This window comes from Silene latifolia, chromosome 5 (genome assembly GCF_048544455.1).
Source record: "Silene latifolia isolate original U9 population chromosome 5, ASM4854445v1, whole genome shotgun sequence".
Taxonomy (NCBI): Eukaryota; Viridiplantae; Streptophyta; class Magnoliopsida; order Caryophyllales; family Caryophyllaceae; genus Silene; species Silene latifolia.
This window is the reverse complement of record NC_133530.1, coordinates 81703720-81730517: the sequence shown is the minus strand read 5'-3', so window position 1 is coordinate 81730517 and position 26798 is coordinate 81703720. Positions and strand designations below refer to the sequence as shown.

General features: G+C 40.3%; 1 protein-coding gene across 1 annotated transcript; it reads right to left on the bottom strand.

Moving 5' to 3' along the window:
- Positions 1-13465: 13465 nt before the first annotated feature.
- On the bottom strand, positions 13466-14139 carry LOC141655624 (uncharacterized). The gene is made up of 2 exons (XM_074462694.1): positions 13684-14139; positions 13466-13477 (listed from the first exon to the last, which is right to left on the bottom strand). The coding sequence occupies exons 1-2, from the start codon at positions 14137-14139 to the stop codon at positions 13466-13468; spliced, it is 468 nt and encodes a 155-aa protein (XP_074318795.1).
- Between the last annotated feature and the right edge of the window lie 12659 nt (positions 14140-26798).

Genomic DNA, 26798 nt, shown 5'->3' with positions numbered 1-26798 from the left:
TGCAAAAATTAAGAGCTCCGGCCGACAAATGATTAGCTTATAAAGTGGACAAAATGCATGAATTATCAATTGATTTTATGAGTTAATAAGCTAGCGTTGACTAATTAAACCACATCTCACATAATCATAAGCTCATGAGTGACATGAGATGCTTTAATTCAAGTAGAGATGCTTTGATCATGAACGATGAATTGGGTCTTCATTATTAAAATATAAAAAATACAACTTAGTGTTTTTTTTTTTTCTTTTTTTTTTTTTTTTGTAAAGGGAAACTACGAAGAAGAACAATATCATCGTAAATAAGTGAGTGATTTGAACCTCGACTGTGTTTGGCAGGACATTTCAACTATTTTATTTGGTTAAAGTAGCTTATTTGATCAAAATTTCAGATAGCTTATATTTTTGTAGATATTTGACAAGTAGCTTATTTGCTTAAATAAGCTACCTAAACTGAAATGCTACATAGGGTAGCATTTGAGATTTCAGGTACCCGATCCTAATGAATAAGCCTTTTTTATCTCTTAAATATATAATATTAAATAATTACTATATCCTTTTACGTCAATTTACCACAATAAGCTATCTTTTCAGTTAATTTGCCAAACAGCTTTTTTATATAATCAGCTATTAATTTTCATATATCTTATCAGCTACCTTGTTAGGTTTCAGTTAGTTTTTAGTTTTGAGGTAGCTTTTCAGGTTTCAGCTATCTTTTCGGTTAGTTTACCAAACAGAGCCCTCGTATATGCTAGTTTTATACTTTAAGTCGTTTTAGAGGCGGCGTTCTATGTATCGTTTTCATTTTCCATAATCTCTTCTATCCGATTACATATTCTCATGCACTATTTTATAAATTAAAGTAAATTTATATGGTCAAAATAAAAACTTTATACGGAATACTGTATAAAAATTAATGTCTCTTTTTCAATTTTCAAGAGGTAATTGTTATACTTAAATCACTAAATGTACTCATAACATTTTCAATGATTGAACCTATAATACGAAATTGAGGGAGTAACGTTATTATTGGTGGTGTTAGTTACGAAAATATCATGTAAACGATAGTATTATCGTAAAATAAGATATATGGGAAGATTGTGTGTTTGGATTGAGGGATTTGGAGGGAAAGGGAGGTGAGGGAATTGAAAGGATGAGAAATTCATTGTTTGGTTAGCAAGATGAAGGTAGAGGGATTTGCAGGGAGGGAAAATGGATCCCTCTATTTCCCTCCTACAAGGCAAATTATTTTCCCACCAACATAGGCAAGATTTGGAGAGAAAATCATCTCCTCCATTCTCCCTCCCCTCCCCTCCCCTCCCCTTCCTTTCTCTTCCCTCCTTCCCCCTCCCTTTCCTTTCCCTCCTTTTTTCCTATCCAAACAAGAGTCTCATACTCTCATATATGATATGTTTAATATGTTATTAACCTTAAATAATGATCGAAATAGTGATAATATAAGAAATTGATAAGTTATCTATGTTTTAATTTTAGAATTGCTTTTAAAGAGTTCTAACGTTATGTAATTGCATTTTTTACTACTAATAAACAGAAATATTAATATTATTATTATTTATATGAGTGGAGCAAAATCACATACAATTAGAACATTTGATTGGACCAATGAACTTTCATGATAAAATTATATGTATAAGCTAGAAGTTCAACTTATAAGGTCGAAGGAGACAGCTAATGCATTATGGGAGTAGGGAAATTTGACATAATAATAATCATTGAAGGACAAAGGTTTGAGTTGAATTTCAAACTATGATTATGATTTATTTGGTTTTTATTAAATAATAACGAGTATGAATGAAAAACGTCGTCAAATGTAGTTTTTTTTGGATGTTTATACGTACCCATGCTTAGTTATGTTTTTTTTCATGTGCATTTCATACAAACGATTATGAGTTTCTCCTAATTGCCCTGGTCTGTTTGGATAGTAAAAGTGGAGGGAAAGGGAGGGGAGGGGGAAGAAGGGAAGGGAAAGGGGGAGAAGGAAAGGGGAGGGGAGGGAGAATGAAGTGTGGTTGTTTGGATATAATTTCTCTTCAAATCTTACCTATTGTGGAGAGATTTTGATTAGGCTTGGAGAAGGGAAATTGGATCCCTCAAAATCTCTCCCCCTCCATTTCCTTCCACCCTCATTTGCTATCCAAACAAGGGATTTTAAATTCCCTACTCTCCCTCCCTTTCTTTTTCCTCCAAATCCCTCTATTCAAACACACCCTTAGTTATCATCATTATTTATTTATTATTTAGTTTTTAGCCATTATTATCTACGTATAACAATATTGTTTCATAATTGTAAAGAATGGATGTAAGTAATATTTGCATTGATGAATCAATATGAATACAATCGATGGGTATATATATACAATTACAAGAACTTGATGAGCAAGGTAACAATCCTAGAGTTACTATAACTACAAAGATATGATAAATAAAATAATTACAAAAGATTACGTAATATCTTTAACAGCCTCCCGCAAGATGGACGAGCTGAAAGCGAGACCAATCTTGGAGAGCAAAAAACGATGTCGATAACGCAGCAAAGGCTTGGTAAGAATGTCAGCCAATTGATCATCACCGGAAATGTGTTGTACGCGAAGAGTGCCTTGGTGAACACGTTCACGAACAAAATGGAAAGCTAATGCAACATGTTTCATTCTCGAGTGAAAAACCGGATTTGCAGCATAATGGGTGGCACTTAAGTTGTCACAATAGATGACAGGAGTACCGTTGGGAAGCATACCTAGCTCCTTGAGAAGAGATTGGAGCCATGTGAGTTCAGAGGTGGTTTCGGCAACGGCCCGAAACTCCGCTTCAGTGGAAGATAGAGCCAAAGCTCGTTGCTTCTTGGACGACCAGGAAACGGCATTGCGACCAAGATACGTAATGTAACCCGAGGTGGAAGTGTAGACATCCTTGTCACCTCCCCAATCAGCATCACAAAAAGCGTGAAGGTAGTGAGGAGAGGACCGAAACAGTTGCAAGCCAACATTGCAAGTGCCGTTGAGATAACGCAGTACTCTTTTAAGAGCCGACCAATGAAGGTCAGATGGGTCTTGCATAAACTGAGACAGTCTGTTTACACTAAACGCAATGTCGGGGCGAGTGAAGGACAGATATTGGAGGGAGCCAATAATGGCTCGATATTCGGTGGAATCACCAGACTTGGAGCCACCAGAGCGTGTAAGAGAGGGTGACGGCACCATGGGAGTGGGATAAGGCTTAGCATCCACCATTTTAAATTTCTCAAGTATATCGTATATGTATTTCGATTGAGTAAGCAATAGACCGGAGGCATTGGGAGTTACCTCGACACCCAAAAAGTAAGATAGGTTTCCCAAATCTTTAAGGGAGAATGTATGAGACAAGGATTGAATGAAGGCATTTACGTGAGTAACATCAGACCCAGTTATGACAATATCATCTACATAGACCAAAAGGAAAATAGTATGTGTTGTGGAGTGAAAATAAAATAGTGAGGGGTCAGATAGGGAACCACGAAAACCCGAGTTGATGAGAAAATTTTTGAGAGTGGTGTACCATGCTCTGGGAGCTTGCTTTAGCCCATAGATGGCTTTTGTCAATTTACAAACATATGTGGGTGTGTCGGGATGAAGAAAACCCGGTGGTTGTGTCATATAGACATCATCAGCGAGATTGCCTTGAAGGAAGGCGTTGTTTATGTCTAGTTGGCGAAGGCACCAACCGTTAGTGAGAGCAATTGATAAGAGAAGACGTACCGTTGCAGGCTTGACAACCGGACTGAAGGTGTCCGAGTAATCAATGCCAGGGCGCTGTAGAAAACCTTTGGCTACAAGGCGAGCCTTGTATTTGTCAATATTGTTGTCTGCTTTATATTTGATGCGGAATATCCACTTACATCCAATCACATTCATGGCGGGTGTTTGGGGAACAAGGGTCCAAGTTTGGTTACGAATAAGGGCATCGTATTCCAGCTGCATAGCTTCACGCCAGAGCGGGTCAATTAAAGCTTGTTTCACAGTTTTGGGAAGGCGAGAGGGAGATGAGATGGTGGCTAGTTTTGCGTATTTAGGATTGGGTTTGGTGATGTTGTGGGAGAGGCGGGTACCATGACCATGACTTGGGGGTGGCGGAGGGGGTGGTGGGGGTGGGGGTGTTGTGTTACTGGTAGGGGAGTTGTGGTTGTTGGTGTCGTTGGTAGCAGGGGAGGGAGTGGGAGATGAGGTAGCTGGTTGTTCAGTGTTGGAGGGGGGGGGAATCAGGCTGAGAGGTGGTGGAGGGAACCTGCTCAGGGCTGGGGGTTTGAGTGGCTGACGGGTTGGGGATGATGGTGACCATCCAGTCGTTGACAGAGTGGGGACGGGGTAGTGGGGAAGTTGAGGTGAGACGTGGGAAGGGAAAGGATGTTTCCACAAACTTGACATGACGCGATACGTATATTTTGGAGGTAACGGGATCAAGACAGTAATACGCGCTTTGCGTGGGTGAGTAGCCGACAAAGATACATGGTGTGGAGCGAGGTTCGAGCTTGTGATGTGTGTATGGCCGGAGCCAGGGGTAGCAAAGACAACCGAAACAACGAAGTTTGGTGTAGTTGGGAGCAAAACCGAATAGACAGGAGAAAGGAGAGGAGTGTTTTAATGTCGGTGTTGGTAAGCGATTTATGAGGTATGTTGCTGTGGCAAAAGCGTGAGGCCAATATGAGATAGGTATGGAGGCATGTGTGAGTAAAGCTAGACCAGTCTCCACAATATGTCGATGACGACGTTCGGAGTAACCATTAAGCTCCGGTGTGTGTGGTGGTGTTGTGAGATGACCAATGCCATGTGTAGCTAAATATTGTGACATCTTGACATACTCACCACCATTATCAGAATATAGTTGGAGTATTGGACGATTGAAATATTTTTCGACCAAGGTGCGGAAGCGAATGAATATGTTGGTTGAATCGGATTTGAGTTTCATCGGGTAAAACCAAATAAATTTCGTGAAGTGATCGACAAAGATAATGTAGTATTTAAAACCGTCATGAGACAAAATAGGCGAGGACCAAACATCCGTGAAAATTAAATCCAAAGGAGCAGTAGACCGAATTGTATTCTGATGAAAAGCAAGCTTATGACTCTTGTGAATATCACATGAGTTACAATTGTTATTAAAAGAAGACGGAATATTTAAATTAAAATGAGTGCGTAAAAACTTCAAAATTGGGATAGACGGGTGGCCAAGCTTGTGATGCCAATCCGTTGTGGAGGAGACTTGACACACGTGAAGAGTGGGAGCAGAAAGATGGCATTCGTAGACACCGTCTTTAAGCTGTCCGTGAAGAAGAGTGCGGCCCGAGAGTTTGTCCTTTATAAAACAAGAAACAGAGGTAAATTCACAAATGGAGTTATTGTCATGACAAAGTTTTGATATGGAAATAATGTTACGAGAAAGACGAGGCACGCACAAAACATCATTGAATTTTAAAGAGGAAGACTCAGATGACGGAAAAACAAACGAACCTATATGAGTGACGGGTAGAGAAGAGCCATCAGCAATGGTAATTTCATCACCACCATCGTAGGGTGAATGAAGAGCAAGAGTGTCAAGGTCCTTTGTGAGATGATGGGACGCACCACTGTCGAGGAGATAGCCGGAGGCCGTGGAGGAACCAGTGGCGGTGTGAGCTTGTGGTGGGGGGCGTGTTTGTCTGTTCAGAGTGCGAGAGGGAAGAACTACATTGGGATAGTCTCGCTTGAATGGGAAGCAGAAAAACAGAACATGCCCCTTTGCACCACAGTACTGACATGAACCTTTGAAGGGAGGGTCTTGTTTGGGGTGATTGACATGAGACTGGGGTGGAGCAGCTGGTGTTGGGGACCGATGATACTGATTGTGGGAGCGAGAGGATGACGCGGCATGGACAGAGGCAGGGAAAGGAGATGGGTTGTTATTGTGACTGTTAGTGAGTTCAAAATTGAGGAGTTTTTCGTGGAGTGACTCAAAGGATATGGGTTCGTCACGAGCCTGAACAGCGTCAATGACAGAGTGATAGATTGAATAATCGAGGCCACGAATAATTTTAGCAACAAGGTCTTCATGGTCCATGGGTTTTCCGAGAACGGCTAGTTTATCAGTACAAGATTTAATTGAATGCATGTACTCAGTAATGCTTTGGGTGGTTTTTCGAATAGAATTGAGACGATCTTTAATTTGAAGGATGTGAGCACGAGACGGGTTCGCATAGGTAGTCGCAAGTGTAGACCAAACATCTCGTGTGGTGGGGGCTCGCATAACAAGAGAGTGAATGGTTGGGTCAAGAGTGCCGAGAAGAGCACCCTTGAGAAGGTGGTCTTGGCGTTTCCAGGTCATGTGGGCTGGGTTAGGAATGGTCTTGGCTTTGGTGACATCACTGGGGTCGGGTATGGTGGTCGGAGGACATGGGTGGGTTCCATCAAGGAATTTTAGTAAATCGTATCCGAATAAGAGTGACTCGATTTGATCGTGCCATGACATGTAGGTTAAGGGTGTTAATTTGTCGACAATGGAAAGATTGACAAGAAGGAGTGGAACCAATGGTTCGTGGGTGTTGGGTAGGGTGGCAGCCGAGGTGGCCATGGGTAGAGGCAGGCGGAAAAATTAGGGTTTTAGGCTTTAGGATCGTAGTATTCTGATACCATGTAAAGAATGGATGTAAGTAATATTTGCATTGATGAATCAATATGAATACAATCGATGGGTATATATATACAATTACAAGAACTTGATGAGCAAGGTAACAATCCTAGAGTTACTATAACTACAAAGATATGATAAATAAAATAATTACAAAAGATTACGTAATATCTTTAACAATAATTTCATTACGTTCTTTGCGTTGATTAGTCTTCATGCTACATATCTACTGCACGTCTTGCATTAATGTTAATGTTAATAGTAGATGACTAATTTAAAAGAGAAATTGTTGTAAATATATAAAAACTAGCTCGAACACTAAAGACATGAATCTATATGTCACATAAAAATTGTTTTTTTGTGAATTGCGGAGATCTATTAAAGGGATAAAAGAGACATATATACAACACATTAAATATCAGATCGGTATAAGTTTATTTTTATTTTTTTTTAGCAAAGATCTGTATGAGTTTTAGCTATTATGCATTATGCAACTATATATTTTTTGTAAGATTGTTGTGAGATTTGTAGAAATTGTATTATTATAATGTGTATTTCAATACAATAACTTGGAGAGCAAGCTAAATAATCCTTCAATTAGAAAACTACCCCAATGATAGCTAGCGACATAGGAATCAACCTGTAGAGTCCCCTAACCAAAACCATCTCAAAAGGCCAAATCGAGATGGAAACAACACAAGCCGAATGCAACCTTACCATTACCCTTATTAGCATTAAAGACCCGATAGTACTAGCCACCCCAATGATTAAGGGACAGGACACCCTTAACCAATCAGAGGTCATAATACGAGCCATCCCAATGATTAAGGGACAGGACACCCTTAACCAATAAGTGGTAATAATTAATATAATCACGAAAATAAACCACAACATGGCTGATGCGAGTCAGACCACCGACGTCATTCAAACCAACACCACATCCAACCCACCTCAGACCAACCCGATCACACCTCAAAAGGACACTAACACCAAGACTGATCCACTCCAATCCAGAACCATTGCACCACCACCAAACCAACAAAAGTAGACTAGAAAAGAGCCCGCCAACAGAACAGGACACGACCATAAAGGCGGCCACCACCCACACCCTAACGAAAACCAGACATGAACACAACAGTCCTACATGCAGCCACCCCAGAGACAAAGACCCTACCATAAACCATTAAACAAGCAAAAAGGAGTCGATAGGTGGGGGAAGGGGCAAGGGGAAGAGGAACACCATATCAGTCCAACTACAACACCCGACAACGACAACACCGATGGATTATGTCTATCCCAAGGACACGATAGGTGGGGAAGGGGACGAGGGGAAGGGGAACACCATATCGACCCACAGAAAAACAAACATAAGCCACCAAACAAGATGGGTTAACCCATCCCAAAACCGATAAAACAAAAAAAAACAGGGGACAATACCTAACAGGGAGTGGGGAAACGGACCAAGGCCAGGGAACACATACAGAACAACATGCAAGACCAAAAGGAACAAAATCAAGAAAAACCATCTGCGATCACACCGAACAGACAACCCCCAAAAAACCGGAAAACGATCGAAACCGGTGCGTGGCCAACAAGCTCCCGAAAAGGACTGAATCAGTAAATGAAAAAGGTGGACAAAATGAGGTGATTGGTCGCCGGAGATGGGCCAAGGGATGAACCCATCTCCGGCGATAGGGTAGCAGAAAGTGGGAGGATAGAGGGTGGAAGAAGGTGGCGACGGAAGCAAGGAGTATTAGTTTTTGGTTTTTTGTGTTTTTTTAGTGAGAGAATATTTTGGTAAGAGAAGGGCAATGTGATACAAATATACAAAACAACAACAACAACAACAACAACAACAACAACAACAACAACAACAACAACAACAACAACAACAACAACAACAACAACAACAACAACAACAACAACAACAACAACAACAACAACAACAACAACAACAACAACAACAACAACAACAACAACAACAACAACAACAACAACAACAACAACAACAACAACAACAACAACAACAACAGAGCCTTAATCCCAAAATAATTTGAGGCCGGCTGACATGAATCATTCTTTAGAACAGTCCATGGGTGATCGCACACCTCAAAATGCGAAAATATAGTACAAATATACAAAAGATATAGAAAATATACAAGATATGAACAACTAATTATTGGAAACAATATCTTTAACACGGTCCCGCAAGATAGACAATGCCAATCACGGGGATCAAAGAAGCAAATCGGACACAGGCAACATGCATCTTAAGGACGTCTGCCAACTGACCAGCAGCCGAAATGTGATTGATGCATCAGACATTCCATATATTACATGATTTATGTATTATGATCTAATGATCAGCACCCAAAATGTGATTGATGCATCATAAATTTCATTGGGAAGAGGCAATGCTGGATATAGGCTCCCCCCTATCCGTACCCACCAAAAAAACTTGTACCTATACCCGTCTCACCACCAATTGCGGGTACAAGTTTCCAAAACCATACCCGCCTCAACGGGTGGAAATATAAAACCATGCCCTCCCCATTACCCATTAACTCGCTACATCATAATTCTATTCAATAAATTTTTTCGTGAAAGTTGGTTTAATCACTATTAATATCCAATTTTTTTTTGAATTTATCTTTATAATTCTAGTTTTCACCAAATAAGTTAGTAGAAAACTTTATAAAATAACTATTACTAACATTATTATCTTAACTATAACAAAATAAGATCTATAAAATCATTATAATACTATTAATTTTTTTTAATGATTGGCGTGTAGGCGGGTATAAAGTAGGTAAGATGAAAAAAATCTATCCTCGCCCCATTACCCATGGCGGGTACCATTTACGTACTCGTACCCGCCCCACCACCCGCCAAAACTATACCCATACTCGTCCCAACTAGTGCGGGGTGGTAAATACTTGTATCCGCCCGAATGACATCCCTAGTTGTGGGGAGAGAAATGGAGTCATTTAAAGTAGCAAGTTTAGCATATTTGGGGTTGGATTTTCTGATGTTATTAGATAATGGGTTGTAATAATACGGGAAGGAGGAGGTGGAGGGGGGAAGAGGAGGCAGCGGAGACAAGGAATCAAAGGTGGTAGGGTCGTTGATGATATTAGTGACAAGAGTGTGAGGTGAGGAAGGGGAGGAGGGCGAGGCAGGGTGACCTGTTTAGCAGGAGTATTAGACGTAGCAGGTAGGGGGATTGGGAGGGATAACAAAAGAGGGAGAGCAAACCATTGAGAGGGAGTATAGGAGGAGGAGATGGTTATGCCAGTTTCCGGAAATGAAGGGAAGACGTCTTTGTAGAATTTGATATGACGCGAAGTAAAAGTCTTTTTGGAGACGGGTTCAAAGCAATGATAAGCAATCTGTGTGGCGGAATAACCAACAAAAATAAAAGGAGCGAAGCGAGGATCGAGTTTTTGAGTAGTGTATAGACGAAGCCATGGGTAACATAAGCATCCAAAGAATCGTAATTTGGAGTTATTGGAATGATGTTGGGATAAAATGAAGAAGGGAGACGAATTGTGTAAAGTAGGGATAGGGAGGCGACTTATTAGATAAGTTGTTGTAGTGAAGGGGTAAGATAAAAAAAAAGTAGGTAATTTGGTGTAATGGAGAAGTGCTAAACCTGTTTCTACAACATGATGATGGCAACGCTCAGCCATTGCGCTCAGGTGTAAGAGGCGGAGGTAATATAAGAGATGCCATCATCTAAAATTGTGGGTGTGAGTTTGATAAATTCACCACTATTATCGGAATATAGACGCAATGTGGGTCGATTAAATTTTTTTTTGACAACAGCGCGAAAAAGACTAAAAGTGGAAGCGGTATCAGATTTATGTTTAAGAGGGTATAACCACATATAATGAGTAATATGATCAATAAAACGACATATACTTAAACCATTAAGAGAAAGCACAAGGGGTGTTCATACATGTGAGTAAATAAGTTCAAGAGATGCGGTAGAAACAATAGTATTAATAGAAAAAGGTAAGTTATGAGATTTATTAATTTCGCAAGCAAGAATTGCAAGGGCTAAACTTAGAAGGACAACTTATAGAATGTTGATGACAAATATTATGAAAAATAGTTGATGACGGGTGTCAAAGACGATGATGCCACGCAAGTGAAGATGAGATAAGACCGGCATGAACTTGAGGAGACGCGTGATACCACTCCTAAAAACCACGATCAAGCTTCCCTTGAAGAAGCGGCTTGGTCGTCGTAGGAACCTTCATAGAAAAAGAATTAGATGAGAATTTGATAGAAGTATTATTGTCGATGCAAAATTGCGAGATGGATAGAATATTACGAGAGATGGAGGGGGCATATAAAATATTAGTAATAATTAAATGTTAGGGAAGAAGAAATAGGAACTGTGAAAGAACCTGTATGGAAGATGGGCAAAGCCAAGCCATCGTCAATGATGAGTTCGTCATTGCCATCATATGGAGTATATATGAAGTGAGAGGAGGGGGAGATCATTAGTGGCGTGATGAGACGCGCCACTGTCAAACAGCCCGCGACATGAAACCGCGGAGGTGGGAGCATCAGCGGTAGTAGTGTCGGCCCAAGGACGGTAAGAGGTACAAGGTCGAGGAGGTAGAGTAGGGAAAATAGTGTTAGGAAACTTCTTCTTGAAATCATCACAATTGGAGAGGTAATGCTCAGGATAACTACACCTTTGGCAGGTGCCCTTGAAGTTATTGGTGGGGATGGTTGAGGAGCTGGTTGTGGGTGTGGGAAGGATACCAGGGGAGTTGAATGACGAGGGTTGAGAGCAGTTGTAAGAGAGACGGTTGTAGGCAGCATGGACGATGACAGGGAGATGAGTGGAGGAGGGGGAAGAAGGGTTGTGTTTAAGGTTTAGTTTGTGATTGATCAACGTTTCGTGCAAGGCTTCAAACAATATGGGGTTGTCATGAGCACGCACAACCTCAATTACAGGTTGGCAAGTTTTTTAGTCTAGGCCCCAGAGAACCTTGTCTACGATATCTTCAGGGTCCATAGTTTTTTCCGTGAAGGACAAGTTCGGTTGTGCAAGTATTAATTGCTTGCATATATTTGATAGTGGCGAGGTCAAATGAGGCTATCAAGATGGTTTTTGATTTTTAGAACATGAACCCCAGAGGGGTTGCATAAGTTTTCTCTAAAAATTCCCACACCTCGCGAGAGGTTGTGGCTTTGAGGACATGGGAGTTAAGGATGGGTGGAGGATGCCTTGAAGAGCACCCTTGATGAGGCTGTCCTGACGTTTCCACAAGGCATGAGCAGAGTTAGCCGTAACCATAGAGTCGGCCGCACTAATAGTTTCAAGAGGAAGAGGATGAGAACCATTGACAAATTTCAGCAGATTTAAACCAAAGAGAAGGTCAGCGACTTGGGTTTTCCAAGGTTGATAAGTTAGTGGGGGTGAGTTTTGTAACACCCTCATCTACCAAAGTGCCATACCATTAGGAAACGGAAGTGTTAACATCCCGGTTACCCGAGGAAAGGTATATCAAATTGACCATAAAATAACGTATATTTAAAGTAAGGTAGCTTAACCAAAGATACATGACTACAATTCTAAATCCAAAAGGAAATACAACCATGATCACAAAACTAAAATGTGTAAGACTCAGCGGAAGCTAAAAGACTCGGTGGAAGCTAATAGTCATCGTGTCACAAGCGTCCCATAAAACCTTTGTGTAAGCTCAAACAACCTGTTAGACTTCTGCTCACCATCCCCGCAATGGATCACCGCAGGTTTTGAAAACATAAAGGGTCAGTTAACTGCATAATCAATCTTGAGCTACAATATAACAATCAATACAAAACAATCCTGCTATAAACAATCTCATCCTCCAAATACAATTATCTGAACCGCAGCCCAGACCTGCTAGGTTACCCATCGCAACATATACACATACCGCCGGTAGTAGACCGTAGCCTTGCCCCCTAAGCCCCGTTCATCGCAACAAGAAAACCCAGATCATTAATGTGCACATCCTCTATGTGACAGGAGCCACAAGGGGCGAACATGGGGGTGAAGACCATCTCCCGAAAATGGCTCCACAATTAATACCAACAATGTCACCAATACCAAAATACCACAATAATCCACATCAAAGATAATCAATCATTTCCAATCAACTAAAAATCAATCAAACAGAAATCTGAGTAGGGAAACCCTACCTAATTAGTAAATCCAAAAGACAAATCAACAAAGCGAGCTATAACTGCTCCTCTACGAAATCGTCACCTAACAATGATAATCAAATAATATTAATCACAAACCTTCACTTTTACCCCTTAATCCCCAAATCAACCCAAATTAGGGTTTGCTCAACTTATAATAACAAATCAATAAAGCATAAAGAATACTTACTACTGCGATAGACACGGAAAACAAGATGCTAGGACTCACAATCGATCACCCTTTGGCTTGAAAATGATGTAGATGATTAGAGAAGCAGTAACGTAGTTTAGGTTTTGTGAGAAATGATTTTAAAACTTATTAGAACAGCTTAACACGTCTTAAATACTTCTCTAATCGTTTTAATCAAAATCGCGGAAAATAACCCGTTAGACCGGCCACTCAGTCAAGTACCAGACATACTCGACCGAGTACATCCTACTCGACCGAGTATCTCACATACTCGGTCGAATACACCCAAGGCAATAGCCTGTCTCAAAACACTCGATGACCCACTCGGTTGAGTACAGCCTACTCGACTGAGTTCACAATGCCCAGAAATCTATGGTATTACAGTCTTACCTCCTTAAAAGTGAACTTCGTCCCCGAAGTTCACACCCCTACCTGCACAAACACATATAAACCAAACTACTAACCACAGAACTCAACCACAACTCACAAAGAACACCAACCATTCCCCCAAACATAACCAAACTATGACTACACAACTCGACCACAACCAAAACTGACCTCAAAACTACCAAAAATACATGCGATCATCTTTTACCCCTCATAAAAGACAAAGGTTACGACCTCGTAACCAAACATACCTGATAAAAGAGATGTGGGTAACGCTCCCTCCTTGCCTCTTCCGGCTCCCATGTAGCTTCTTCAACATTATGGTTAGACCATAACATCTTAAGCAAAATGGTTTCACCGTTCCTTGTCTTGTGCACCTCACGATCCAATATCTCATTTGCCACTTCCACATAAGAAAGCACTTCATCGAGCTCAATATTCTCAACCTCAAGTACATGAGATGGATCACTCGCATACTTTTGAAGTTGTAACGCATGGAATACATTATGAATCCGATCAAAAGCTGGTGGCAATGCTAGCCGGTAAGCCATTTCCCATATCCGATCTAAAATCTCATATGGCCCTATGAACTTCGGGCTCAACTTCCCTCTCTTGCCAAACCTCATAACGCCGTGCATAGGTGACACTTTCAAAAGAACCTTGTCACTCACCTCGAACTCAATATCCCATGCGATGCAAGTCTGCATAACTCTTTTGCCGATCCTGGGCCGCCTTCATCTTTTGTCGAATCAAATGTACTTGCTCAATCATATCTTGTATCATTTGTGGTAACCAAACCATAGCTTCAGTTCTATCATCCCAACACACTAGACTCCTACACTTCCTCCTATACAGTGCCCAGAATGGTGTCATCCCAATGCTCGTGTGATAGTTGTTGTTATATGAAAACTCAAGCAAATCAAGTCGATCTTCCTAACTTCCACCAAACTCCATCACACAAGCTCGCAACATGTCTTCTAAGGTTTTGATGGTCCTTTCAGTTTTACCATCTGTCGCATGATGGAATGCCGTGCTCATCATTAAGGTAGTCCCCATCAGATTCTGCAACTCTTGCCAAAATCGCGATATAAATCTCGCATCTCTATCTGATACAATATCCTTTGTTATCCCGTGTAGTCTTACCACATGCTTCATGTATCCATTAGCCAGCTGAATCTTACTTCAAGTATCTTTCATTGGAATAAAATGAGCTGACTTTATTAGGCGATCAACAATCACCGAGATCATGTTATTACCATGCTGAGTTTTTGGCAACCCCACAATAAAGTCCATGGATATCGATTCCCAATTCCATTCAGGTACCTCAAGTGACTGAATCTTACCTTGCGGTCTCCGCTACTCCCCTTTAACTCTCTGGAAAGTCAAACACCTAGCCACGAACTCCGCTACTTCTTTCTTCTTTCCGGGCCACCAAAACATCTTTTTCAAGTCCTTATAGAGCGTGTCACCTCCCGGATGTATCGAATAAGGAGTGCAATGAGCCTCCATCATAATTAGTTTCTTCAACTCGGCATCATTAGGTACACATCACCTCCCATCAAATCGGACACTCTCATCTGTATGGATCGGAAATCTTGAAATAGTCCCATTCCCTACCCTTGTCTTCCACTCCTGAATCATGGGATCAAGCACCTGTTTCCTTTTGATGTCATCATAAAGTTCGGGCTCGATAGTCAAATCCTCAATGCCATCTCCCTTGTGAATCATATGGATCCCCATCTTAGTCATTTCATCTTTTAATTTCATCGATGACTTGGCGGTGCATAACGAATACACACTCTTCTTTCTCAAGGCATCTGCAACTACATTAGCCTTCCCTTCATGGTATATAATCTCCATATCATAGTCACCAATCAGCTTCATCCATCTCCTCTGGATCATATTCAGCTCCCTTTGAGTGTAGATGTACTTTAAATTCTTATGATCTGAAAACACTTTAAATGTCGCCACGTATAGATAGTGCCTCCAAATCTTCAGAGCAAATGCAACTGCACCCAACTCTAAATCATGGATAGGATAGTTCTCTTCATATGGCTTTAATTGCCTCGAAGCATAGGAAATGACTTTCCCATTTTGCATTAGGACACACCCTAATCCATTTTCAAAGCATCAGTATAAACTTCGAAGTTCTCACTCCCCTCTGGCAAAGCTAGGACGAGAGCTGTAGTCAAACGTTCCTTTAATGTTTCGAACGCCATCTCACAACTCTCATCCCATCAAAATCCGGTCTCTTTCCTCATCAAAGCTGTCATAGGCCTAGCAATCTTGGAGAAATCCTTCACGAACCTCTTGTAATATCCAGCCAAACCCAAGAAACTCCGAATTTTAGCAACATTCTTCGGTGCTTCCAAGTTTGACACCGCCTCGATCTTACTAGGATCCACAGCTACACCATCCTTTGAAATCACGTGGCCCAGAAAGGCCACCTTCTCCAACCAAAACTCACATTTGGACAACTTAGCATATAGCTAGTTGCCTCGGAAAGTTTGTAATACCAACCTCAAATGCTCCTTATGCTCCTCCTTAGTCTTGGAATATATTAGAATATCATCAATGAAGACCACCACGAATCTATCCAAAAATGGACCGAAGACCCGACTTATAAGATCCATAAACACTGCTAGCGCATTTGTCAACCCAAAAGGCATCACCACATACTCATAGTGACCATACCGCGACCGAAAAGCTGTCTCAGGAATATCTTCATCCGCAATCCTCAACTGGTGATAACCCAATCTTAGATCAATATTTGAAAATACTTCGGCTCTCTATAGTCGATGCATAACTGCATACTACCGTATCATCAATCCTCGGTAAAGGATACCACTTCTTCACGGTAACATGGTTTAGCTCCCTATATTCGATGCACAACCGCATACTACCGTCATTCTTTTTCACGAGTAAAACTGGTGCACCCCAAGGCGATACACTAGGTAGAATGTATCGCTTATCTAATAACTTGTTCAGCTTTTTCTTCAATTCTTCCAACTCCTTTGGTCCCATACGGTACAGAGCCTTAGATATAGGCCCCGTCCCTGGTTTAAGCTCTACACTGAAGTCAATGTCCCTCTTAGGAGGTAACCCTGGTATCTCCTCCGGAAAGACATCATTGAACTCACCCACAACCGGTATCTCTGCTGCTGATGGCTCCTCCACGCGAGTATCCCTCACAAGGAAAAGGATCATAGGACATCCCTTCCTCAAATATGAATTTAAAGTCATAGATGGAATCATATTTATCTTGGGTTTCACCACAAATAAACCCCCGATATGACACTCTAGTTCCCATAGGACACTTCAAGGATACCTTCTTCTGATGACAGTCTATCTTAGCCTTATACTTACCCAACCAATCCGCCCCGACTATGACCTCAAACCCATCCATAGGAAACTCAAGTAAGTTAATCGGTAAGTCTACTTGCCCAACCACCATAGACACCCCTTTATACAACTTATTACACGACATCGACTCCCCCGATGGTACAAACACATTATCGTTTACCAACTCAAACTTCCCCAAACCCATTGTTAATCCATGGCCTCTAGACACAAATGAATGGGTAGCCCCGAATTAAATAAAACAAAAGTTGGTTTGTAATTAACAAGAAAAGTACCAGTGACGACTTGTGCATCATCCTCAGCCGCCTGTTTACCCATCATAAATAATTTACCGCTACTCTTCTGACCTCCTCTTGCACCGTAGACGTCTATGTAGTAGGTTTGGCCGTCGAATTCTGGTTCCCACTATTATTCGGGAGCTGATAAGATCCACCATTTGCGGTTCTAGCCGCCATTGTTGTTGCTCTTACCACTCTGACTGTTCCATGACCCAGCTGGCTGTTACTCGCTATACTCTGACTCTGAGCCTGCGAATAGTTGCCCTAATATGATCGCTGGAAGCCTCCTCCCCCGGCACTCTTACACTCAAATCGCTTGCGGCCTATCTCACCACAGTTGAAGCAGTGTAAGGTAGAGTTGTCACTCACACTCCGACCATCTCTTCCCGCAAAATGAGATTTCCCACTAAAGGTAGACCCACCAGAATAAGCTCTAGTCTGGTTGTGTTTACCATGCTTGAAGATTGATTGGTTGCCACCCTCATTCTCAGCTTTTCTTTTCTCACTTCTCTTTTCTTTGGCCTCCTAGGCCATGTCAACCAACCTCTGATGTGACTCTTAATTGCACATATTTAGTCCCCTAATTGAACCTATTTTGCATACTAATATAACATTTCATGGCCATTTTATCCGTCAATTCCTTCCTATTTGGCTTTCATATTGCATTGTATATGTTTTGTAGGAAAGAAGATAATGAGGCAGAATTCCCGTCTCCCATGCATATTTGGAAGCTTGTTGATGATCTTGGATGAACTAGTTTGAAGTGGAGGCAAGAATGATGACCAAGGATGTAGGAATAAAAAGTATATAGAAGGATCATAGGCTTAAAAGCAAGGATGGCGAGAAGGAAGCCATTACATAAAGAAATTGCTCGGAACCCAAACCAAAAGTTGCTCCTTTGGCTCTGAAAGTATGTTAGATGAAACGGCGTCGAAAAATCAAGTGGTCTAGGCTTTTGAATCACTCCAATAGGAGTTCGGATGAGGAAATGACGTCCGTTTTACAATCCGAGCTCAAATAGACAAACTGGCCGCAAATCGAAGCGTCCCCGTAAGAAGACGCTCGTCTCCTGCAAGAAGACGCTCGTCTCCTGCTGGAAGACGCTCGTCTTGAAGCAAGAAGATCTGCGCGTCTCCTCCACGATCCGCTCGGATCATGAGACAGGACCTCCGTGCCAAGACTCCAGACGCGCGGGACTAGCAACGTGATATGCGCATCTCCTTCGAGAGGAGCATTTCCCTACTCAACACTTAGCAATGCTATTTACTAATCTACCCTTACTTAAACTAATGATGTACTACTATATATACTCTAATTATAATAATCAAAAGCACCAAGCCCTCTTAGTAGCAAGCCCTCTTAGAGGAGAAAAACCTTCCTTAGATTAGATTAGGAGTAGAGTAGAATAGATTAATCTCAATCATTCCACAAAATTACACATTAATCTTTCCTTAATCATTGTTCAAGTTTATTATTATTGGTTAATTGAATATTATTGGCTTATTATTGGAGAATTGACAACTCTTCATCAATCAATCAAGTTCTCTTCTTTTATTCTTTGCTTTATTATTTGGATCATCTAAAGTTTGGTATAATTCTTTTACCCTTTACTCTTTATTGTTTATTTCCTCAATCTTCTTATCATGCTTATACTTGTTGTAATGATTGACACCATAAATGACATGTTTTCCATGATAATGAGTGAGTAGTTCTTTAGCTAGGATTAATGGGAAATTAAGGGAAACAAACATGGGGAATGATTCATGCTTAATCTAATATGTTTTCATAATTAATTTGCTTGCTTGTTGTGATTTCAACTTATGCACATGTTATGTTTGATGAAATGCGAGCCTATGAATCCTTGCATTTCTTGCCCGTCACTTATCTTTTCAATGAGACTTGTAAGACATAAACCAACTCAAGTCTCATTAGACCATGCATATAGTTGAATACGAAGGACTAAGTCGACTTGTAGGTGTTGTACAATCTAATCAATTCGGCTCCAGGACTCAAACCTTCTTAGGGATTGTAAGCTATACACCAACACGATCTCATCACAATAATAAGTGCTTGCTATTTAATTGAGAACATGTTTGTATGATCAACTCCCATGAATCCCATATGACCCCATGACATCCTAGTATCCTTTATTATTTGTCTACACCTTTACTTGCTTGTTTTACTTTGTTGCTTGCAATAGTTTAGAACACAACTACAAACCCAAATCAATTGTGACACTAACATAAATTGAGATAGATAGACTTAGAACCCAAAGCACACTGTCCCGTGAATCAACCTCGACTTAACCACTAACTAGTTGTTTGTTGATAATTATAAATATGTTTGATTGGGTGTGTGACGACCAACCTACCCATCAAAATGGCGCCATTGCCGGGGACGGTATTATGTGATTAAGTTCTTACTTGTTTGTCTATTTTAATTTTGCTCTAACCTTGAGGAACTTGTTCCTCAAGGATTGTTCTTACCATTTTTGTGTAGTTTCCATGCTTGTAGTTGTTTCCTTGTCTTTGCTATGATGGCTCAAGACTTGACATATGGAGTATGTGGTGGATCTTTTGAGTATGACTATGGGTATGGGGAGTTTGAGGAGCAAGTCAACACAAACCTACCTTACAACTCATACAATAAAAATCCCAACTACTACCCTAACTTTCCCCACCAAAATCACCACATCCAATATCCACAACAACCACCCTCCCAATACCCACTTTACAACCAATTCCAAATGCCACAATATGACCACTTTCACACCCACCCACAACAAGAAGATGAACCCATTCAAAATATGATTCTCCAAATGATGGAAGATCAACAAAATTTCTTCAAACAAGTGCTAGAGGAGAGCCAAAATAGGGACAATGTTCTTCAAAGCATTGTTACTCATGGTGAGGAGTTGGCAATTCAAATTGCCCAAATAAAAGAAACCCAACTAACTACTCCTCCCTATTCCTTAGACATTGATCATGAATGCGAGTTTGAAGGAGTTACCTTTGATGAGAAGTGGGAAGAGCCAATCTCCTTGAGCTCTTGTGAGTATGAAAGTGTGGTAGTTGATGAAGAAGATATGAGGTTGAGTAAGCCAAATACTCTTAGCCTTTGTGAGTATGAGGGTGTGTCCTTTAATGTGAACATTGAGGTGTTGGAGAGAGAGTTGATGAGGAGGAGTGAAGCCCCCATTTATGATTCATATAAAGATAGTGATGATGACAAGCCTATGGAAGAATCTTATGCGGAATATGTGTCTTTCAAGGACTTATGGAATGAAGAAGATGAAGGGAGTTGTGAGATTGCCTCACTTGAGGAGCCCATACTTGAGAAGTTTGAGGTATGCTTCCATGAAGAAGATGAATTCCTCTCTCCTATTGACCATGAAGACCTTTTCACACCCACCATGGAACCTATGATTATTGGAGATGATATAGTGGACCTTCTCTAAAAGGTCAAAACATCATATAAAGGGTACTTGGTGGAAAAGCTCAAGAACAAATTTGCGAATGAACTTACTTGTGGAGATTTGGAACCCACAATTTCAACTCCAAAGGTACCCTGTCATCAATGCCATGAGAATTATCCTTCTACTCTTAAAGGATTGATAAATCCAAATGATATCATCATCACCAAAATTGAAGGAGAAGGGGGTGAGTGGAAGTCTCCGGACGAATATGAACCACTCTTCATACCTTATGTTGACAAGAATCATGGGCTTGCCGGTATGAAGCATTGCAAAGATTCAAGTGCCAAGGGTAAGGTGAATAAGAGAGTAAGTGATAAGCTCCCTTAGCCAAGCTTCATATTGAATTGGAACAAACCATATTCATGTTTGTTTGAAGATTGTGCTCAAGCCTTTGACCGATTATTGAGAGCATTGAGCAACATGGACAACATCAATAACTATGGAAACAAGGAATGAGTTTGGTGGAGTCCTCCCTCAAACCACCATTTGTAAGATACCCTTTTCTTTGAATTTGCATTACATTCACACTTGCATTTAGTTATATACATATACAGTTAGCTTGCATTTTTATTATATTTCATATTGCATTTACATTAGTTAGTCCTTATTGTATAGTTGCATTGTAATATATCACAAATGATTAGATTAGTTTGCATTGTAATATATCTCACATAATTCATGTAGATAGTTGCATATAGACTAGAATTCATGCATAATCACTAATGACCAATCCTATTCTTTTCTACACTAGAAATAGTGTTTAAATCGGTTTGGGGAGATTTGATCATAGGTGACCATAGTTTACTAGAAATCATGCATCATCTAGGGTAGTTTAGATTGCATTCGTTTGTTATATATGTCATATAGAATTGCATTTACTTAGTGCATTCATTTATATCACATCATTGCATTTGTACTTCAATTTCCATAAAATCAAAATCCAAAAACATGTATTTCCTTTTCTTTCCTACTCCTACATGTACATTGAGGACAATGTCCAACAAAATAAAGTGGGGGATGAGAATTTATATTCCAAAAATACAAAAAAAAATTAAAATTTTGAAAAATACAAAAACATGTCTTTTTATTTCATAATCATAAAAACCATAAAAATTTGAAAAATTGAAAAAATCAAAAAACATGTTCATTCCTTTTTAGTTTAAGAATTGTATATATTCTATATACTTGTTTGCTTGTTTGTCTATTCTTTTTCACATTGATCGACTACGCCACATCCGAGACATGGGGATATTGAAGACCGCATGGTATGATCTTTCCAATCTTCTTGTTCCTCTTTATGTTAATGACTATGTGGCTTTATTTTAATTGATGTGGTATGAAACAATGTAAATTTAGGAGTTGCATTTTTTGGCATACTAGTTGGTAGAAGCATATACATTATGATATATAAATGTTAGTTGCATCATGGCATATAGTTGCATTTAGGAAATTTTTTGTGAAAGCATCTATTTGGGAAACTTGACAAGTGTATATAGGCCCTTGTAGATACTTTTTCTTCTTGATACTTTGCTCATTAGAATACTTGTAAAATACCCTAGGATGTGTCATACTAGTATCCTTTGACCCATGGATTAAGGCCTAGCCAAGAGTACCTTGTGGTGTGATAAATCCTTGGCTACCGTTTATTCCAAGGTGACCCTTGAAACCATGCAACCATCTTCTATATTCTACCACACTTTGTCATCAAAAAAGGGAATGGGCACAAAAATCGTTCAAAATTTGAGTTCAAGAATTGAAAAGGAAAAAAAGTTTGCAATTTGCATCAAAAGAAAAGAGGAGTAACAAAAATGAAAACTCCTATGCTTCAAATATAAGCACCCTCACTACAAATGGGGTAGCTTTGAAAATGTTCAAAAGAAAATGCAAAAAGTTGAAAGTTATCAAGTATTGAAATGCCAAACATCAAAAGAAATGATAAAAAGATAGTGTTCTCAAATGTCAAATGCCACAAAAAAAATTGGGGGGAATAACAACAACAAAAGCAAACTCCCATATGAAACTCAAGTACAAATGATCCCTTTATCCATCGAATCCACTTTTGTGCATGGTAGAGAGGGGACGACTCTTCTTCTTGCCTAGGCAAGAAGGGGAATTCCGCGATCCTCTAGTGTTTCTAACACCATAGGGAGTCTACTCTTGACAAAAGCATTTAACAATTGAGGACAAAGGTACCATAGCTTGACACAACTTGGAGGTGATTTATTGGTATCCTTCTAGGCTTAGTAGTTTGAAGAAACCGTATTTATGATGGAATGTGTACCCTTAGATTTCTTTCCTTGTAGATAATTTCCGCCACTTAGATGAGGAAAATTCACTTTTGTAGATGCATCCATTACTTGTTTTGTGTGCTTAATTCTTGGATGTATCGTCATTTTGGCAAGCCCCACCTTGCCTTGCAAGAAGGCACCCTACCTCATGGATGTCTTATTGTGAGTTGAAGGGGCGGGGTGAGACCATGCATATAGTTGAATAGGAAGGACTAAGTCGACTTGTAGGTGTTGTATAATCTAATCGATTCGGCTCCGGGACCCAAACCTTCTTAGGGATTGTAAGATATACACCAACTCGATCTCATCACAATAATAAGTGCTTGCTATTTAACTGATAACATGTTTGTATGGTCAACTCCCATGAATCCCATATGACCCCATGACATCCTAGTATCCTTTATTATTTGTCTACACCTTTACTTGCTTGTTTTACTTTGTTGCTTGCATTAGTTTAGAACACAACCACAAACCCAAATCAATTGTGACACTAGCATAAATTGAGATAGATAGACTTAGAACCCAAAGCATACTGTCCCGTGGATCGACCTCGACTTAACCACTAACTAGTTGTTTGTTGAGAATTATAAATGTGTTTGATTGGGTGTGTGATGACCAACCTACCCATCAACCTCTCAGCATGCCCCACTCTCTCAAAAACTTCTTTTAGGTCTAAGATCACCCTAGCAGGTAGCTTCTCCATAACTTTCAACGACAGCCCCCTCCAAACGGAGAGCCAGACTTAGTTGACTCAGCTCCATGTCCTTCGTATAGCGCGACAGCTCATTAAACTTGTGATAATACTTAGCCACGGTCATACTATCGGTCACAATAAAAGTGTCAAACTCGGCTTTCAACTTGCTACGGATATGCTTTGGAACGAACTGATTTCTCATTGCCTTCTTGAACTCCGCCCAAGGAATCGCGGGTTCACCCAAGCTCTTAAAATACTAATGTGCAGCCTCCCTATCACGGTGCCATCACACCCCAACTTCGTCCCTCAGATAAAACGCAACATGTTCCACTTTCATGTCGTCCAGACAGTTAACAACCTCCAAAACACTTTCCATCTCCCGGTGCCAGTTGTCGAGCAATTTGGACTCATCTGTGCCCTCATAAGTGGTAGGGTTAAAGCAGAAAATAGTGGTGCTCATCTGGAATGCATAAACAACTACTTCCATTCCCTTCCCTACATTCTTTAAGGCCTCAAAGACTGCTTTCTGTTGCTCGATCATCCTAGCAATCTCATCTAGGCTCATCTCAGAGGCCTTGATGTACGCATCAGATCTCTTTGGCAGCATTTTGAGCTTCAATAACCAAAACAAACGTAAGCACGTAGCCTACGACTACAAATAAAAATCACGTCCGCAAAAAAAAAAGTACTCGATCGAGTACACAGAGGTACCCGGTCGAGTACAAGCCACTCGGTCGAGTTTAATGACTACTCGGCTGAGTGCTCAGACTCTAGTAACTGACCAAAATATCACATAAAGCATACCCGGTCGAGTACCTCAGGTACTCGGTCGAGTACGCCCCACTCGGTCGAGTACCGAAACTACACGGCCGAGTGGTCATGTACCAGTAGCTACTGCCAAAATCACAAACATTCCTACTCGGTCGAATGCTAAGATACTCGGTCGACTACCCGCTACTCGGTTGACTACCAAATCACACTCGGCCAAATCACGCCAAAATGACTCCCAATATATTCCTAGCAACGTATACATGCAGTCAAACAACCTATTCACATGCTCCTATAACCAAAAATCCCAAAATATGAACAACAAAAACATACAACATGCCACATTATGTCACATCAAATACTTCAGACCATTTCTTTCCAATCCATGCCAGAATTCCTCCAAATCACAAATATGCACATCCACTCTATTCATACATATATAATCACACACACAAAAATCCCCATAACAAACCCCGTAGTGACCGGCTCGAGGTTGTGAGGGCAATTTTGCGGTTTTAGGACGTCTCCCAAACCTTTGCGGCAGCTTCAAACAACTCCTACCCGGGTTCATTTTATTTAGACACTTGTTTGTGTGAAACAAGATTAGTACCTTAAGGTACCTTGGAGGTCGTAACTACCCTCCTACATTTTGCGATCTACCCTTAAGTGTGAAGGTTCGAGCCACGGTTGTAGATGCATAATCTAATAAACAGCGCTAAATTACTTATAATAATTTAGCACTTAACAATGAATGATATAATTATCAAATTTAAACACAGAAATTCCCAACGATACTTATATATCAAGAAGATTCCAATAATACAACATCAACTAGAGTCTTCACAAGAGTACTTGTGGATGCTAAATTAAAAACTAAGGGATAGATTGTTGACTACCTCCATGATCGGATGGGCTCGCCGTGCTACTTCTACTTCTAATACTAATCTATCCTACGCCTAAGAGACTAATCTAAGGATAGACTAAGTTGTAGTTGTTGTTCTTGTTTGTTTGAATGAAATGCCTCCTTATATAGGCATCATCCGGCGTCTTGTAACCTACTCCTTAGAGGGAGGCGGTTAGTAAACCGCCGAGTCTTCTTTAAGCTTCATATGGGCGCTTATCATGCCCTTTAGCTCAACGTTCTTCATTTTGGACTTCTTGGACTCCATTTGTCTTCGATCTTAGATTGACTTGACGCCAACAAATACCCCCCCCCCCAGCGTTCGAAGGTTTTAATTCAAAAGAAAACCTTCGGACGCTAAAAACTTCTCAGTTTATGCGCCTTACCTTACGCTTATTATGCCAAAATTCCCAGTGCTTTATCCACTGATACCATGCTCTACAAACTCCAGAGCAAACCACCAAATTCACCCATCCTAGTTTAAGAAAAATCTACAGAATCGTCATAGACTCATCAAACCCTATCATGAACGAAGGATTTGACCCTTCGTCATTCTGTCAGGCCTCGGATTGTCCTTTTCAAATAGATCCACTGCACGCTTTCCTTGAAGGATTTATCATAATGTCTATCAGTTAATACTGAAAGAACAAAAGGAAAGATGAACTTCTCACCTAACGGGTGTCATATTTGTAATACTTTGAGGAACCCAACCGTTTATAACGTTTCAAATGTGAACAACTTCTCCACCTCTTCACATCTTGTTCTTTTCGATTTCTTCGAGTAATTCGGTTTCCAAAGAACCTTTGGAATAATAAATAATTTCCAATCATTACAATAAATGAAGGAATCTATCTTATAGACGCATTTATTCCAACTGGGCTATATTAATTAACTCCCATAGGTGCCCTCGGCGCTAGGGTTTTATAGTTCTAGACTTTGTGAAGTCGACCAATCTTCTGAAATTGATTATTGCACTTCATTATCATCTTCATCAGAACTATCAATTACAATTGGAGATGACTCATTGTCTCCTGCTGGTGCCTTATCCCGGAATTCTTCGTGAAAGAGCTTTCTTTCCTCAAAATTCGAAAAACCCAGACAACCGCAATTTACGGTTATTTCTACTCCATTAGTCGTGGTTACCATCCTCCATGGTTGTATAGGCTGTGGTTTATGAGTTAAGCTCAACTCATATGCCCAATTAACCCTTGGACTGTCAGAATCATAGGTAAATAGCCAAGCCCAAAGCCGGCAGGTCTTGATTACTTCCCCTTTTGATTGAAGCGGAAGCCTTTTAAAGACCCCTTTCATGAATTTTCTCTACCCTAAAACCTCATTCAAACAAAGTCCAGATGTTGTTTTCTCAATTTTGCACGAAGCCCTGAGAAACGGTAGCCTCTCTTTTAAAAGGTCTCTTGCAAATTCAGCTCTATTCGAGGCCTTAATTCCATTGTATTGGCATTGCGGTTCAATGTCAACTCTCATGGACACAAATCTCATCTTTGATAAGAAAGAGGAAAACTTTTAAAGATTTTCCACAAATTTTGTATTTGAAATACGAAATCCGGAGGAGAAAATAAACAGACTCCTTTAAATATTAAA